The sequence below is a fragment of the Acanthaster planci genome, linkage group LG07 (genome assembly GCF_054643075.1).
Source record: "Acanthaster planci isolate LZ-2023a linkage group LG07, COTS_SCS, whole genome shotgun sequence".
Classification (NCBI taxonomy): Eukaryota; Metazoa; Echinodermata; class Asteroidea; order Valvatida; family Acanthasteridae; genus Acanthaster; species Acanthaster planci.
The window spans coordinates 1,866,824-1,885,416 of record NC_141783.1 but is presented as its reverse complement, the minus strand read 5'-3'; the positions used below and the strand labels follow the sequence as shown (position 1 = coordinate 1,885,416).

The following is an 18,593-nucleotide window of genomic DNA, read 5'->3' as shown; positions in this document are numbered from 1 at the left end:
GCAGCACATTAACAAAAAATCTTCCACAGACGCCACACTCGTTAAGTTTGGCCTCATTTGATTTCAATTATGCGCACTTTTCACTGCGAGGAAGTCCGTGGATTTCAATACAGCGCAACCTGAACCTGGCGTGCTTGCCACTGGCCTTGACAGTCAGGGGGCCACACCTGGAAAATAATGGGGTTAGCCGATATGAATGAAACAGGTGCTTAGCCAAGCCGCATACATGAACATGTATACTAGGCCGGACATATAGTCCCATTGTCAGTGGATCACGCTCAATGTGAATTCATTTGTTGAAAAAATAACATATGCTAATGCTGTATAAAGGTAAAATCTAATTGTGATTTACACTTTTGGTTTCCATTCTCATTTCAGTGACGTAATGGGCTCTTTAAACGGAGGAGGAAACATCGACACGCGCGTCTAGCAGAAGAGCAGGTGAGTAATGTTAAAACCCACAAAATTGTTATCACATCATGCATACATCGCACGGTTCAGTTAGCCACCATTTAAACCAAGAATAGCTCACAGTTACATTTATATGCCCATTGTGTTCCTAAATGACAATACTGACGTGTCATGGCACAGTTAATGTAACATTGAAACTGATAATTGCAAAGTTTTGTCTGAAATGCTTCTCAGGAGCAATGTGTTCATCTGAATGGCCAACCAAGGCCTACCTTTGCACTACACGTATTTCGTTTGCACATTAATGGCAGATTAATTTGAAAATATAAAGATTTGATAGAAAGAAATAATGTTAATTGTAACCTTCGACAGATGTCGGGTCATATTTGATATGTTAGATATGATTTGTCTCGAGTACCAGATACGGTCAAATGAATGCCCCGGAGTACGCAATGTGCCGCATCAGGCCTCGTCACTTGTGGCTCTACTGCCCGTAATTACATAATCATAGGTGATTCACCCCGAGCTGTCGGCCAAGCCGAGTCACATTTTACCAAAATAGCATCAAAGATCTCTGGAGATTCACTCTGAGCGCGTCCTCTACACTGAAACAAATCCCAGCCATCGCTGCCGAAACCTCACTATATTACAGACAGAGGGCCGTGACCTCAAGTACGAACTTAGGAATTACTTCGTGGCAGTCAGTAGACACACAGCGTGCTTTGACCGAGTAAGGTCACACCTACCATGGGCGCAAGTAGGAGTGCAAGTAAAAAGTATCAGTAGGAACTCAAGTACATGTACATGTAAATGTACACGTACACGATGTTCATGTACATGTACACGACGTACATGTATAGTATGTTGTACTTTTCTAAGCGCAGATTGTATGGGTGGCGGGTACATTCTGTGTCATATTCGCAAGGCACCAACCCTCTTCAAATGCCTGCTGGTAGGGGACTCGGAGGCCTATTGCGCGAGTTCCACATCAGGACTGCACTGTAACGACCACATGCAAACGGATGCTTTGTCGTTTCCATAATAGCCCACAATAACACTTTGGCCAACCAGGAAATAAGGAAATGCCCTTCGAGGTCTCCATTAAACTTCCAAACCATGGCGCATGAGATTGCACAAAAAAATTGATGTTAGTTTATTGATTTCGTGGTCCTTGAAGTTATGGCATTTAATCGATGGTTGAAATAATCATGAAGTGGCTATTTTTTTTTCGAATGTGAATATACAAAGCTGTATACACCGTACATCTTTACTCGGTGCAGTATTAGCATAATATGGGTGCACATGCAACAGTGTTTCATGCACTAGCGATTTTTTTTATTCGGACTGTTCCTTTATCACGCAATGATTGCTACGATTTTACGTGTCAGAGGTCAGGGCACAATGTGAAACCCAGTACAGCCTTTTGCTGATGTGTTCTCCATTGCGAGTACTGCAACCTTGAGCCTTGTCTGCAGGCTGTAGGCATGCATGCGTATGCACTTCAGGAAGAATTTAGCAATAGATCTTTAGCCATTAGCGTTGTAATTTCACCCCCATTTTTTGTACAGGCTTTCATTAGTTTCAAGAGCGTTCACAATCAATTCGGGTTCTTTTTCAATTAGTGCTCAATTAGTGTTTTCTCGTTTTGTGCGGGAGGAAACTTTTACGTGAGGAATAATAAACTGCCATCAAGTTGGCCTTGGTGTACATGTACAAGTGCAGTGAACTCAGACATTCATCCCACTATGTTCATACAGTACATGTACATGTACGTGTACACTGCTCTTGTTTGTGAACTCAATTTGACTCGCCGAAAAGCGGGGAGATTAGTATTTGCATAACTAACAAAGCAAAGAACGTGACACACAAAGAGACCTATCTGGTTTAGTTTTTTGTGAAACTACTTGGCACGTTCTGTGGAAAATTATTTTATGTTCAAAAATCCATTCAGAAAAATAAATTAGTTTCATGTAACATCAACATCTGTTAATCCCTGGGTCGAACTAGATGGACAGCAGGATCGTATTTATAAATGCATTTCATGACAGAAAAGTGCGCTTTGTGTACAAAGGTCCCAAACCGATGGTTGGGTAAGGCCCGGAAGAATAAGACATCAAGCCGTGACGTCAGCATTTGAGGTGCGCAGCGGAGCTGCTGAACATGGCCCTTGCAAAGTTCCTAACAAGAGAATTAATTCAGTCTTGAAATCTAGAAGAAAAAGAATCCCATTCGTTCCTTGTACACTATGGGACGTTGTCGTTCGTGCAGAGGTGGAAGGTGTGTTTAATAACAGAGTTACAAGATTGCCACAACCTGTGGTGAAAATTCTTGTTACATGAATGCAAGTTATTTTAGCGATATCTGTCCACAGTGAAATATATTCGATAACGGTTGAAGAACAGACTTCCCCCCCCTCAAATACAGGCTGCTTTCCAGAATGTACGTGTATGTAAAAAAATTGCAACGTACTTCATTAAAGTGGATAGTATGAGGCCGCTGCATCATATCGCTTTGACAAAAGTGAGTGGTCATAACAGTGATAAATTGCGTAGGTTTTCCCTGGGTCGGTGATTAATCACACATTCTAGCACTTGGCATTAATCGGCCCTCCGTGAAGACGAAGCTTTTCAGTCGGCAGATTGTCTTGATCCCAGTAAAAGAACAACTGTTCTCCTTTGATGCCCCCACTTAGAGTGTTGTATCCGTATTGACAGTGTGCATTGGCTAATTAAAGTACTTATAAGGTGACTAAATCATTAATTTTCTTTTTACTATCTCATTAATAAGAAATAAGTACATCAGCATTAAATTGGGTTTATATGTACCGGTATTTCATACATTACGAGGCAATTGTGGATTTTTATAAACTTTGGTACCTTAAAAGACCATCTACTTAACCATAAGCACATACAGTTGTTATATTTTAAGTTCGCAATAAACCGGTTTCCAGCAGCAGTGCAGTGTCGTGTGATGTATTTTATACAACTGCGTTAAAAGACCGTCAACCAATCGAACAAAATGTGACTTTCCAGTGATACCGTGTGTTTTCGATTGCATATTCCAGGAGTCGTTTGGACCGCGGAATGGCCAAGTTCTTCATTCTTAGGCTATCATTATCACCTCTGAGACCTGGGGCGGAATTCCACTTCATCATGCCGATTCCGTGTTCGGTACCAACGTAATGCTTTCCAACGTTTCAAACTTCTGACTAAAAAGACAAGAAACCACAACAGCACCTTTCATCCAGTGTCATTGACACGATCCATAAATCCCTGTTTTCCTTACCTTAAATAGACAGATACACAAATGTATGAAAGGTATTAGTGAAACGGGACAATTTTGATGGTTGGAATCTATTCTTGAAAGATGTGTTTACAAGCGTTGCCAAGACCATTAACGGAATATCGGCACGCACTGCCTTGAATAAACATGGCAAGACATATTCGTCTTCAGGCAGTGCCCAGGTAAAAAGAAATTACTTTTTAATAGTAAATGTATTGGATACATTTTTGAAACTCTGCGTCAAGGCCCACGGGCAGGTAAATCACGTTTTCTCTGCATGACTTCACGACGCTCCGTGCAGGAGACAGATTATGGAAAAAAATATTTCATATTACTTGTGCCATCTATAAAAAAAGCCCTGGAAAAGTATGACTTCGGGTACTTCACAAATATTCTACAACATCTAAATGGTACAAATAATGTGGGGACTAGTTTATGCGTGTTAAAATTTAAAGAAACGCCATTCCAGTTTCGAGACTATTCATACTTATAGCCTTTCATTAAACTCATTTCCCAGTATCGTTTGTTTCACCCACTACGTTTACGTTCTATTTTAATTGGACGGCGACGGTGCTACATCTAGCAACTACATATTAATTTGCAAGACTTTCAGCAAAGATTCTTCGGCAATTGCGGGCGCAATTTTGCGACATGCTGTACTACTGGAATGTTATAATATTTCAAGATGCCCTTAACTGACTCTTATATTCCGCTGTCTTGTCGGCAGTAGCAACTAATAAGGTTCACATCCGGAGAGGATGCTGCATATTCAGTTAAGACTGATGAGCGGTTGACAAAGTCGCTGATAAAAACTGCCTTACAGTTCTCTTTTGAATAGTTATTTGCAGTGATTGTAGTTCTACCTCTTGAGCTCAGCAAAAGTACAGCTGTAGGGGCCTCTCGGGTCACCGTAACAGCACTGCAAGTACGACGCGCAGCCGGCACACATCGCGTTTACCTCGTTGGATAATTTCATGAAAATGTCATAAACATATAGGATTACAGGCTTTGATATCTTGCCCAGCTCGCCTCGTTTCAAAATTGACGTTATGCAATACACACCCCATTGAGTGTTTGCTTACAGTCGAAGCTACGGAAGATTGAGTTGCTGGTACCCCTAGGCTTTGCATGTGTGTTGGATATTGTTGCTTCAGTGCCACTTTGTCTCATAAAATAATCTGGGCGCCACTGTATACATTGAATTCTAAAATAGTCTTCCCCAGTAGCAAAGAAATGACATCTATATCATTGTATACCCTCATGACTTTGTATAGGCCTAGGCCTTTTCTGTGTTCAGCCTTTTCTGTTTATACTGCATTTTAACATGTTGAACAAATGACTTCCATGTAGGTGAATGCTCAACAGATAAGGTTAAAACACCCTTGCAATTTCCACATGTGTTCTTTCGAGGCATAAATGATTCAGCGCTAATAGCAAATGCTGATAATGCTGTTGAAAGGGGCTGAATAGTATCAGCATTGAACGAACCGACGAGCTGCTGAAAACTCTGAAAGAAAGGGCTTTTGTGACTGATGAATAGGCCAACTGAAAATGGAAATTATGCTTTTAATATTTTACTTTGCAGAACAGTGGTGATGCTGAACGCAGCTCACTAATGTGTTCACTTTCTTTTTGAATACATGTATGTACAGGCCCTATATGATATCGAGTTAATGATCAAATCGTTGGAGAAATTTTGTTTGATTCCCCCATCAAGATATTAAATTGACTTCACTGCAAACCTGAGTAAATATCTCGTCACAAATGATGATAATTTGTAATTAACTAGTCTTTAAATTTAAATGTTAAAGGGAGCCCTCTGTCCCCACTAACATGAGCTACGACTTGTCATCCTCGGCAGTAACATTTGTCAGGAGTTGAACATGCCTTGACAACTAGCGTTGGGCCAAGTACTGCAAGTTCCCGGGAAATAATTAACCTGTGGCTCTTAAGCGCGACCATTCGTGAAACACCTTTGCAGTATTGGTACTCCCTATATCCCAAGGCACATGCAAGACAACTTGCTGTAACAAAGATTTCCCAGCGGTCGATACCGACTAGAATCGCAGGTGAACGGCTCACGACTTCTGTCTCGTCTGGAGGCTGCAATCCACTCTCCACTCAATCGATAACCAAAGAAAAGGGCCGTGTCGGCCAAGGGAAATAAACATTACATAAACATGTAACGCGACCAGCATTAATGGTAAAAAGAAATATCGAAATGTCTTGGTCAAAGGCAAAACCTCTTTAAGGAGTGCTTCTTTCGGCACAAAGGAGTGTTTCGTCAATAGCTAAGTGCACATTTCATTTTGCACTTTGTAAACAACGTGAGACAGAATTCCTGAGTGATTACACTCCGTTCTGATATGAAGAGCTGTACATTTCATTGAAGGACGTGCGTCTGTACCTGGGTGATCGGTTACTGTTAATTGTAATACATGTAATGCGTGCAGATTTCAACACCAAATTCGGTATGAATGATTAACAGGGAAATGTACTCTTGCATTCCATTTTATTTGCAAGATTCCACCTATAGCTTTGATATCTGAGGAAAGAAAATTGGTTGAAAAGTTGGATCAAGGATATTCGACACTCCGACCTTAAAGTTATTTATTTGCATGCGTATATGCTATTGTTTGATTTGTGAATAACGTGTACCCTCTATGGGGTATTCTTTCCTTTTAATCGCAAAATAAGTTGAAGGTTTGAAAGTCACGTGGCCCGCTATAGAACGGCGCCAATAGCACCGTTGCAAAAGAGCTGAGGGTCCGTTCGGATCCCTTGTAAAATGAAAGACCTACCATGTTCGACGCATCCTCGAGTCCTTCGGCGCCAGTGGCAATGCATTGTACTTTTGGAATGAATTAAACTAGAAAAAAACAGTATATATGTATAAAGATCTTGACGTTTTGTTTTGGGTGCAAAGTACTACTCGCAGCTAGGTGCATGTACTTTTAAAGAAACCTGCAGTTCGACATTTTGGCAGTACGTCATGTTTCCCAGACGATGTATATCCAAAAGAGGCACTGCACAAGAGGAAAATCTGTCCCTACGGTCTCTGAAATATACGCCAGTGGGATGAATTTCATAAAAGTCAAGTTTGTAAAAAACTGTATAATGTGCTTGTTGGACGACGAAAGCCTAACCGACAGTAAAGTGATCCAAGATGCTCCGCGCTAAAAGTTCGATTTGAGTAGAATGGGTGCGACGCATTAGATACTGTGGCCAGGGGCGAATACCCGAAATTGGTAATCCAAAACGTAAAACGATCTATTGTGATCCAGATTTATGTAAGTATAAGCTTAACAAATAGAACGAAGAGTTCTTTATAAAGTCTGAACATCTCAGTAGATAATGAGATTTAATATTGACGTAACTGAAGATGCAGAGCATACTCCACTCTAAAACCTAATCAGTCTGTCACAGCACAGGCCTCACAGTACTGACTGTAGCACTGTCGAAGTCCTCAACGCTTTCACGAGTGGCACAGTATTCAATGTCTGTCACTGATTCTCCAGCGTTTGAATTCAGTCTCAACAACATGCGAACATACATGTTATAGTCGAAATGTTCATCCTGGTCCAAGATGGGGATTACATGTAGGATAGAGAATAATGTGGCGGCAAATAGATGGAAAACGTGCCAGCTCTGCTCTCAAGGTTACTCATGGTCCATGTAGTATACATTATCGCACGCCGGTATCCGATATTGTTGAAGTTGACTGAGTGTATTATATTTGATTAGGCCTTGTGGGACGGAAAAAACTGATTCTCGTCAATGCCGGGTCGGCACTGTTCATCTTAAGCGATGTGAACTCAGGACAGGTATTTCTTTTTTTTTACTCTAAGCAAAGTGTAAAGTCGGAAACACGAGCGAATGTCATGTTTCATACCTGAGAGTTTTGCTCGGTTGTAGTTACAACTGCTCATAGCCGTAGGTAAGATGCATATATACCATTCTGCACCAGCCATGGATATTTTAAAGCTTACCGAATCCTTTTCAGTGTACTCTGAATTATGCATTTTGTTTTGACAATACAGTATCAACATCATCAAAATTTTGTTGATAAAAGTTGCCTCTAAATCCCACTTCTTCGTTAACAGTTATTAGATCTTAATTATTTTTGTTTTCCTTTTTCCTGATTGTACTGCGCCATGAACGTCTCTGGAGGGAGATACCAGGACGTTATAAATATTCGTTATTTTTTATATTATTATATTAAATGTGGACACAGCTTGGTCACTTGGATTTCCAACATTTTTAGCAAAAAATTTTACCTCCCCTACAAAAAAAGGAATTATCCACATTTAAAGCCTTACAGGCATCTACTAAGAACCCGTTGAAATCGGTCGTTTGAGAATTAAACGAAGAACTGATGTATTGTCGCGCTGAGTGCGTTTGTTGTAAAATAAACAACCATGATGAGGGATACGCTTTAATAATTCAGGAGCACTGTCTTGGCGCGAAAAAGGTCATCTGCAAATTCTCCGGGCGAATCTTTTCAGATTTACGGGGCAGTCAAACAACGGAATTGTCATGCCATGGAATCTCGCTCCCACTTACACCGTCTTTTATCCGGGGAATAAGACTGGGTATAAATAGATGCCTTTTTAGGGTCGACTTATACGGGCTGTTTCTTAACCACAATGGGATTTCAACCAGTCACAGGCTTGCAGGAATTAACCATTAACTTGAAGTACTGAGCTTGTTTGTATTTGAAGGTCGTGAAGCCATTGGCTATTCAGAGACGTTGGATCAGGGATTTTCAAACTGGTCAAAATTTCTAATGATACACAAGGCCCTACTCAATTTTCCCATAAGTGATAAACCATTGATGGCGAGTGAAATCAAAGTCAGAGCCACTTGCTATTACTTAATAATAAGGACGGTGCTTTGTGCATTAAAAAATAACTGCAAATCATTTGGGTGAGCCAGAACACACCTCTCGACACTTAAGACTAAGAACGGGTAACGAAGATCGACAAAAGCAAGACCTTGGTATGTAAAGTACCGCTCATTCTGTGTTACGCATAAATATTAAAAAAAAAAACGGAAAATGAACTAATAAAACAAAATTACAAACCCCCCACAGAGCACGCTTAAACATCGCAACCCATGGTCAACCGAGGCAAGTTACACAACCAAAATGTAAAATTTTGCGCTCTGTTGCTGTCCATCTCTGGTTGTTGCCATGGCGACGCGCAATATCATTAGCCAAAAAAAATGCAAAAGACTTCGGCAGAACGGAAAGGGAAATCCATATAGCCGACAAACGTGCCGGGGAACTATGGAATGGCTACATATATGCTAATAGCGTTGAGGTTGTGCGCGGATGTTCTCGTTCTCTACAGAGTAAAATGAATATTGAATTTTTATGTAAGCCCTTAGATAAAGCTCTGCGTTGTAAAGATTTAATTTTCTAGGGAAGAAATGATCAGTTTCTGGACAGAAATCGGATGAAAGGAAGATCTTATAATCCGTTGATTATGATAATTTGAGTCTCTTTTACAGATATGTATGAGATCAGATTCGTGGCAAAGTATTAGCCTACTCTGAATCTCAGAAGCCCGATTGCAACAAAATGTTTATTGACAAATCACATCACTGAATCAATATATTTATTTATTTTATGTAATGAATTCAGGGATATTTAGGGCATCAGGGTTTCGGATATTTACGGAGAATGTGGATCGGGCTTTAAATATACACAGCTAGGGTTTAGTTTGTCGCTATTTTAGAGCTGTCGCTGTTTTTTAAGGCCCCAGCTTTCTCCATTAAATATCTATACGGTGATAAAACTCACACAAACACACCCTGACAAAGAATTAATAAATAAATTTCAAACTGAATATACTGACCACCAGTAGCTAGCTATAGCTATCTTGCTGTTCTGTGAAACTGGTCAGTACATATGTCAAGTATGCTTGCATAAATACACCCTCCGTCAAAATTAAAGATTCTTTGATTTGATGTCGCACTGCCCTTAAAATAATTAACTCTGCGCTGGCAGCGAGTATTTCCAATCACGAAGCGTATTCTTGTAATTATTTCTTGGCGCCTTTTCGCACTGATTCATTTATTTGAATCAGGAAGGTCGACGTCCATCATGCATAATTCATCTTAGAAATCAGTGATGTTCCTCGGCCTCTCGGATACTTTTTTACCCGCGCAAAAACGTAATATGCAAACTCGTGCATATTTCAAGCACAAGTTTCGGTTTAAATGCGTGACCACGTGCATTCTCGTAGATAAAACGTGACACGACCGAATTTCCCACCCAAGCCTGATTATCCGTGGTTAAATTTGATACCAGTTTTATTGTTTAATCGTTGAAGACTTGTATCCGCCTCACCTATGGCAGCGATTTCCATTTTTTCGTCGTCATAATAATTAAGTGGCCAAGCCCAGGCGGTGAGTTTAAGGAGTCTCTTCTGCCTTCAGAAATTGCGAACCCTGTGATTTGTCATTAAATGTTACTCTGGGCTTTATTTCTTATTGTGGAAACTAGTACCTCACGTCTAGTATGCAACAGAGTCGAAGGGGTGGTATTGCCTAGATTTGTGGAATTTTCAAGCAATCTGTTTTAGAATCTCGAAAATAAAGTTTACTTTTAAACTTTGATATCGAACACAAGAAATTGGTATTGTAAGGGATACCTTTAAGCACACACAGACCCTTCAGTGCTATGGGGCCATGACCAGTCCCTCTGTTCATTATTTCGTAAATATTTCATATTCCTTTAATGTCACCCCTGCAGTACGTCCCTCCAAGCTTCATGACACAGTGGAAAAACACAAATAGTTGTTTTCCCCTTTTTCAGAGCAGAAGAGGGTGCAATGTAAAAAAAAAATGTCCGGGCTGACACAACTAGTAAATTGTCGTTAAAATTCTGCGTTTCACAGATGACTGGAGAACAAGAATTGAATCAACCGTCCGGCGGTGTTTACCGCGTGTTTACATGGATATAGTTGCAAGGGTGCAGTCCCCAAAGTTGACCTTGGCGCTTGTTCGAGGAACTGCAGTGCGATCCCATGTGGCGCTTCTAAAAAAAAAAGATATGACAAACAACATACGCTGGTCGCCATCTTGGTGGCGAGAAACCGTCGATGGATTTTTAACGGAGTGGGAGAAATACTAATGCCCCTAAAACTTGGTGCAATGTGTAAGCTGTGTCGTGGTGGCATTCTGTATAAACCCCGGCCCAAATAAGTAGACGTTTGTTCATGCGTGGACTTTTTGTTCATCGTAGTCCAAATCATTGCCCATGCCAACGAAGAGATTTTACGAGTGCGCTTAGATCAAACTACATGTGATTAAACTGGAAGTTGTGGGCAGATGGTCTCTTTAAATCTCAACAGGTAGGCCTAGCGGTACATAACAGTCGTCATTCAGTCAAGTTGATTTGCTAGTAGAGCGAGTTTTTTTTTCCCTCTTCATATTACAATATAGAATTTTTATTTGCTAGCATAACTGCCAGACTTTTCCGCTTACTGAGTGTCGGAATCACCAGTGCACGTATTACTAAGTACAATGCACGTCATTAAGATTGGGTGTGTCTTTAGTTTACAGTTCATCGATGTGAGGGAAGATACTGTAAAGATACTTTTAAGTAAAGATTCAGAGCAGGAGATTTAAGAATCGCTTTACTTTCAGGTCAAGCCTGTGCTACCTTCAAACCCGTATTTTCTACTTGTGTGTTTTTTAAAATCGAAATTTGTTCAGTGTAGCCGTATTTTTGTCTTACAGCTGCAGTTCTTTTGTACTTAGCTCTTTCCTCCTTCATGTTGTGATTTTCATTGAAAACAGATCATTTATGTAAAGTCACGAAACTCATTACATGAACGAAGAAAGTACACACTTACATTTGAGAGCATGGGTAAATTCAAGGCAGCTGCAATTCTGGCCTCAGTCACGCAGTGGAAGTCTGGGCCGAAAAAGGCCTGCACTCCCCCCTTCCACTGCTCGGCCAGTTCCTTGATGGACGTGTCCTCCGAGCCCTCAGTGTCGGAGAATGTGTAGGAGAGGTTATACTCCGCCAGCAAGTCCGGCCTGCTGTTGACTTTCCTGACGGCTGCTGTCATGGCCCCTCCTGAAACCCGGGCGTACCGATCTGGAGTGGCATGCGACTCCCAGATGCCCAACATTCCCAGCCGTAGCGGTTTGAGGGTCGAGATACCACTGTCGGTGCTCTCGTTGGTGGGTATCCCCTGGTAGAAAATTAGGTTCCCCTCCTCGTCCCTCTTTTGGCTCAGCGCCCCCTTGACGTTCTGGTAGGTCTTGGCACTGGCCAAATTCAGAGGCAGAAAACAGATGCAGAAAAAGAGTACAGGTTTCATGAGGCTGCACATCGCAGGTGTGACCGATGACCCTTTGCGAAAACGAGGAACCCTACATTGGCCCACAGCAGTCTTCTGTCCGACACAGACAGCACTATTGGAAGTTCGCCGTGGGAGTTCAAATGCCATGGCCTCAATAGTGGACGAACCCCTTTTGAGGGAGAACTTGGACGTTTAGTAGTAGAAAGTTGCTTTCTTTATGACTAGGACCCCGTCTAGTGTTTTGGGTAGACTGATGTAGCTGAAACAGAGGAAAGACTCGTGGCCAAGCCCAAGTTGTAAGCCTCCGTAGTCAGACTGGAGTGGATTCTCACGGGTTAACCTCACTGTATATTGGGTGCACACGGTGGCTACTGGCCGTACAGCTGTCACAAAATGTAAACTTACAAAATGCTTCTTGGTGGTGGACTGTTATCAGACACAGATGAAGCTCAGAAGTCTAGGTCTATACACCTTGGTAATGACCGATACAAAATGAGAGTATTGTGGCCGGACTGGCTTGCACCATTCCGTCAGACGCACGCGCTACACTTTAGCAACGTGTAGGGCAACTTTCCCCTGTCGATACTGCTTCAACCAACTGCCATCGTCGGGCCTCTTGTACTGCATGTTCTGAGTGCATGTACCGGGGAAAAACAGGCTAGTTCGAGTCACTTGTGCGTGAAGAGTTTCGTTTGTGCGCTTTCACAAAGCAAACGCCTGATAGAAAAAAATTGTGCCAGTGTATGACACAGACGTATCAATGCAATTTCTATATGAGTGGTTGATTCCGTGACAAAACGCCGTGCCCCTGTTGTGTGTCCTTTCCTCACTTATTGTGCAGACATGATGCGTTTCCGTGTTGTGTATCGATCCACACAGACGATTTCGACACTCGAGAATCGGGCTCCGGTGACTTTTCCCCAATCAAACCGAAGGGGCCTCGGCACGGAACAACCTCGCTGACAAACACAGGGGGGCTCACTCCTACACGATGGTTATTATATTTGTTCAATACTTCATCAACTCGGACAAAAGTTTCCTGCCGCGCTGTTGGTCCCGAGGCATACAGGTTTCCCAAGGTTTGCCACCTTAGTGTTGTCAGCGTAGCACTGCTAGATGTGCGTGCGTTACTGCAGTCCCGCACGTGTATATGTGCGTCGGCGTGGTGTGTCCTGTTGAATTGAACATGGCTCTGTGGCCAAGCCCCGCATGGAAGGGAAAGCAGATGATGAACGCATTGATGAGAGTAGGACTCCCTCTCTCTGTGCGTTTCCCAAGGGCCGATCCAGTGCGCATGGGCAAGACCTGCCCACATTCCTAGCAACGCTAGTCGTGCATGCACTTGCACGCATTGTAATGTACATGTACTGTACATGTACATTTACATGTACTGTACATGTACTGTACATGTACATTTACATGTACGTGTACATGTACAAGTGCATTGTGATTCCAATCGCCTCGGGCAATATTGCTAATATCGACACACTAATCTTTCTGTTATTTTTTACAAGGAAGCATCCGACAGAGTGTTTGCCCTCGTCGGCCATGCGTACGTTCCTAGGCAACCAAAGCCTTTAAAAAAATATGAAATTACAATGAAGCGTGTATATAATTTCAAGCTGTTAAATTGGTTCATTGCGGTAACATGTATGAATCAAAAGTAACTTATTTTGAAAAATATCGTATCATGTTTAGAAACAGTCTTTACTGAGTGAAATTTTTTTATTTTTTGGTTGGAAACATACTATATAGTCTTGTCTATAATCTTTGTCTCATTAAGTAACCCATACTTACAGTAAGAAGGCCTGTTTCATGTACACAGAGTCTCGATAGCGTTACCGTGTACATCAGACACAAGTCCCTTGTCTGGGTGTGTGTTTTTCTAGTTAATATCGAACTGCCTTGATCATTCCGCCGCTCAAGTAGTTACTGTGGCCTCAGTTCATCAACTGCTCGGCCAAATTAAATAGATTTATAGCTAGGATGCGGGTACATGGATGTACACGACAGACAAACCTCCTTGAATTAAGCATCTGCGTCGAGTCAGTTTTAATTATCATTGAGGTGAATGGGTCACTGGAGAGATCGCCTTGGGGATAGGTGGAAATATTTAATTTTATTCACATGTACTTATTCCTTTTTGCGTCGTGCTTTTAGGTAAGGAGTGATACAATCTATTAAAGGAAAACAACAATTCTCGTGTTCCTCACTGAAATCGTGTTCGAACTTGTTACATTACAAACCTTAATTTTGACCTGGGGATTGTGATCTAATAACTGAAATAAACTTTCGAAATTGTGTCCTAATACCGTAGACAACCGACAGGTGTTTTCAAGAGACGTCTTGTTTCATTTTGACGATGGTCATTGGGATGGTTACCAGTACTGACAGGAGTTACAACTGTGATCCTCAGTTTAGACTGTCTAAAGGAATTGTTCACATTTCCACGTGCGTGGACTGCTCTAGCGCGAAATTTTTACATATCTTCACATCCCAGCAACGCCTAAGAGACGTACACGGCGGCAGTGTCTACAAAATTTGCTTTGCCTCTGTACTGCTGGCGGCGCACTTGCGCACGAAGGTCATGTCGTATTCAAGGGAACCAGTTTAGGGACAAAAATACTGCGACGCTGCCCAAGTCGACGTTGACTGTCACGCCTCCGGGGTGGAGCGTGAATCATGAGAACTGACTGTAATTTCCCAGTAGTCACGACACATTCTCATTTTTGAAACTTTATGCAAAATGTAAGACCGCCGGGATCGGTGTGAGTTTGTTTCTGCATTTAATTGGGGACCCTGAACAATAGAGGACAATAAGGTCCCCGATTGACAGGAGGTCCCCGATTGACAACTGTGTATAAAACATATGGGTGGTCTTGTAAAAAAGTACAAACAAAAGAGGAACATTAGGGGGTCCCCAGTTGCAGGCAAATACACACTTGTGTGCGTATGTGCACGGATCCCTATGTTCTTCTTAGGCGGTGATCAACAATAATCGACCGAGTGTCGTCTCATTTGTTGATTAGTGGCTATGAATTCCTGTCGATCATAATGATATATAACAATAAGGACGTACACCGTCGCTTGTGCATTTTTTTACTGCGAGTGTAACTTTTGAACACAGCAAAGACCTGCCGCGTTAAATACAAATATCACTATTGATATGAAAATGCAGTTTTAAGGACACAGTTCTTTGTTGCATTTATTTTCCATCGCCGATGAAAACGACGGTAATTAATAAAGTGCTGCAGATTGCAATAACGCTGTTTCACGAGCTTATCTGGAATCTAGAAGCAAACAAATGACCCAAACACTAAGACACTTTTCTCTGCTTTCCATGCAACACTGAAATAATCTTTCGAATCTATACCGCAAAAGCACAGCGGGGTGTTGGAAATACAGCTGTCAATACAGGCCGATAGTCCTTTGTGACGTACAAAAAAGTGACGGACCGTAGACACATAGCAAGTTTTGTTATCTGTTCCATGGTTTTATAAGCCAGACATTGACTAACATGAGGCGAGACTGATCGGTAGGCCAATATTTGCATACTTTGTAATTAATATTTACTTAGTTCAAAGATAGTCCTGATGTCAGCATGAAAGGGGTGGGTGGGTGGTTGGGGGTCTTGGTTTAATTACAGGTTATGTAATTGTAGGTTTTCGCTTCGATTGACAAAAGTTGACTTGGGAAATCCATAGGAATATTGAAATATACCTTCGTGTATCATTTTATTTGAAGTTAAAAAATAAAAGAAATCAACGAACGGATAAAACATGGAAATCGCCCAGAACACTCAGCAACTGCCTGTCTTGCACGGCGCGTAATTATCAAGAATCTTCACAAGGCACAAAAGATAGCTTGCTTTGTAACACAGTATCAAAGTTGACAGCAGGCCATGTAGCATCAGAGTAAAAAACAAATTCACAACTGGCCTTCGCCCAGCAATATCGATTTTTCCATTTATGTGCCATTCGATCCATTTGAAAAATAAATCAACCAAATTACAATTTTCGATTTCAGCAGGAAGGACCCATATTGGTATTTGCAAACAACGTTATTTGTTACAAAGTAACATTGCTTACCTTTGGTGGGGTCACCTTGGACGAATTCTTCGCGGCCAAAATTGTATCTGTTTTGTTTCTATCATGAGCACCTGAATACATTCCCAGTTAATGGAGTCAATTATTTACAGAGGAAGAAGACCTGGCGTGCTCAAATGTCAACCGCGTTGGGGTTGTGTCTCAGACTTGCAATTCGTATCAATACCTCGTTGCTGAGCTGAAACTGTATAGGCTGGTATTGATTCAAAATCCGAACACGTTTGGTTTTTAATTCAGTACTCCTGTGCTAATCTCGTTGCGGCTGTGCAGGTTGCAGTCTTGTGGCCAATGAAAAAAGACTTCTAACTTACTATATCGAAAAGAGCTTTGCTTTTAATAAATATGTTTGCTTTAATGTACTTGCTAATTAGCTGGACACACTGACAGGCAAATCAATAGATAAAAGGTGTATTAACACCTGAGGGTGGGACGAAATATAGTCCGATTTAATGTTGTGAACAAAATCCTAAATACGTTCAGCCTTGAACTTTTCTAACCAGCTTCTGCATCAGTGTGAGATATGCAGTAGTTTTATTTCTTTGCTGTCAAACCTTTTAAAAATGGTATAAAATGAAACGCAAATGTAATGTACATAATGTAAGTTATCCCTTGTTTTTGACACCATCTCTGAAGCTAGTTTTTGGACCGTATCATTGAAAAGATCTATTGCAGCTTTTGTATTTGTTTTCACGCCTGCACTGTAAACAAATGTTAGTCATTTTGTGCTCAAAATGACTAATATAGGTAATTCGTGTCGCGATGACTTATTAAATCAAGAGAGGACTAATGTTTAGCCAACAGTGACTAGTTTTGGTCAAATTTGACAAATATTTGACTTATCTTTGACGACTAAATGTTAGTCATTGTCCCCTCTGACTAATTTGAATTAGTCACTGGCCTTTCTAATTTAAATTGGTCATTTAAGACAAAGAGCTGGACTAACTTTTATCAGTCAGCATGACTAATTTTTTGCTTACAGTGATATGCGATGACCCGAAAGAGTGTATGAAAAATGTTGAATACGTGTTTTATCCGAAAATTAATTCATGTATTGTGCACATGAACTTGTTGAGCCAATGGATCAAATGTATCTTTCGCAGAAAAAATTTTCACAACATTTATGACTAAATTTATCTTACACGCACTCTCGGGATCAGAAAAATCGCGTAAGCCAAAAGTATCATTACAATAATATATTGTCAAAATTGTAATACAAGGTGACCGCAAAGAAAAACAATGCAGTTTCAGAAGTAACGACCCAAAAAATAGTGAATTATTATAATATTGTTAATTTGGTATTGTACGATAGGAAATTAATTGGCTCTAATTTAATGCCAACTGGAAGCCATCCCAAATCCAGGGTCTGATTTCATGGCGCTGCTTACCGCAGAATTGCGCGATCTCCATTCTGCGCTTACCGCACTAGCAGAAAAATTCGGTGGTAACTTTTTAATTAAGCACAGAATCCTTTGTTACGGAATGTACGCATACGCACAAGCCAAAATTCCTCGCTAACCCGCGAAATACGTTTGCCGCATGCACAGAATTTTCTGCTACGGTAAGCGCCGATATTTCGCTTGCGGTAAGCAGCGCCATGAAATTGAGTCCAAATGGATTTCATAATCTTTTGAGGGCGCCCCAAGACTTCCGTTTTCAGCTAATCAGTATATTTAGGTAGGCTCGGGTGATTTTAAGTGAGTGTGGAAGTCGTTCGAGGAACATCCGTATATGACAACGCCTTAATCGTTATTTCAGAGTACCCTTTTAAACTTCTTGTGTTTTAAAATTATCCTTGTGCGTTATTCACGTTCAGAAACTAGCGACGGAAACTGGGTTTTACATGCACCAACAATGCCTTATACACCCAAAAATACGCGTTTCTTGGAGACTGCTATAACTATACCACATGTAGTTATCATTTCTTGTTTTGCAGAATTCAAATCGTGTATTGTTTGTGCCTGTTACAACAATTATGTGTTTGGTTGTAAGGTGCCATTATCACTCAAATGGTCACTGTTTACCTTAAGCATCTGGCCCATGCCATTTCAAAATGAACACGTTTCGATGTTTCCTTTGTACATGCTTTCGTCACTCGCTGGTGCCTTTTAACCTTAGAAGCGAAGTTTACGGTCACACGCGTCGATCTGCCATGTTAAGTTGTTGAGCACGTCAGTGGAGAAAAAACTTTACGTTTGGCTGAATCGTCTCGGCAATATGGGCTTTGTGCAAGAACATTTTCATGAAAGTGTGGCGTCAAAGTGACCGCTAGACTTTCTTTAAAAAGTCCTGATGACTCAGCGAGAAAATACACTCTAAAAACTCCCAGGTCAGATTGTCCCAGAATTGGTCAAATCATGACCCAGAAAGGGTCAAATATGACCCATAAAGGGTCAAATATGAACCAAAAGGGGGGGGGGAGGTCACATTTTGACCCAGAAAAGGGTCACGTCAAATGGGACCCAATTCTGCGTCAGTC

At 41.2% G+C, this 18,593-nt stretch overlaps 1 protein-coding gene and 1 long non-coding RNA gene across 2 annotated transcripts in view; one reads left to right on the top strand and one right to left on the bottom strand.

The window, feature by feature from the left end:
- The window catches only part of LOC110979673 (speract receptor-like), a 73,040-nt gene extending 59,807 nt beyond the window's left edge, over positions 1 to 13,233 (bottom strand). The window contains exon 1 of the mRNA XM_022235683.2: positions 11,556 to 13,233. Within this exon, the coding sequence (XP_022091375.2) occupies positions 11,556 to 12,158 (603 nt within the window). The 5' untranslated portion in view covers positions 12,159 to 13,233. The remainder of the gene's footprint in view (positions 1 to 11,555) is intronic.
- Positions 1 to 18,593, top strand: part of LOC110979679 (uncharacterized) — a 79,078-nt gene that overhangs the window by 43,902 nt on the left and 16,583 nt on the right. The window contains exon 2 of the long non-coding RNA XR_015425865.1: positions 379 to 441. This is a non-coding gene — a long non-coding RNA (uncharacterized LOC110979679). The remainder of the gene's footprint in view (positions 1 to 378; positions 442 to 18,593) is intronic.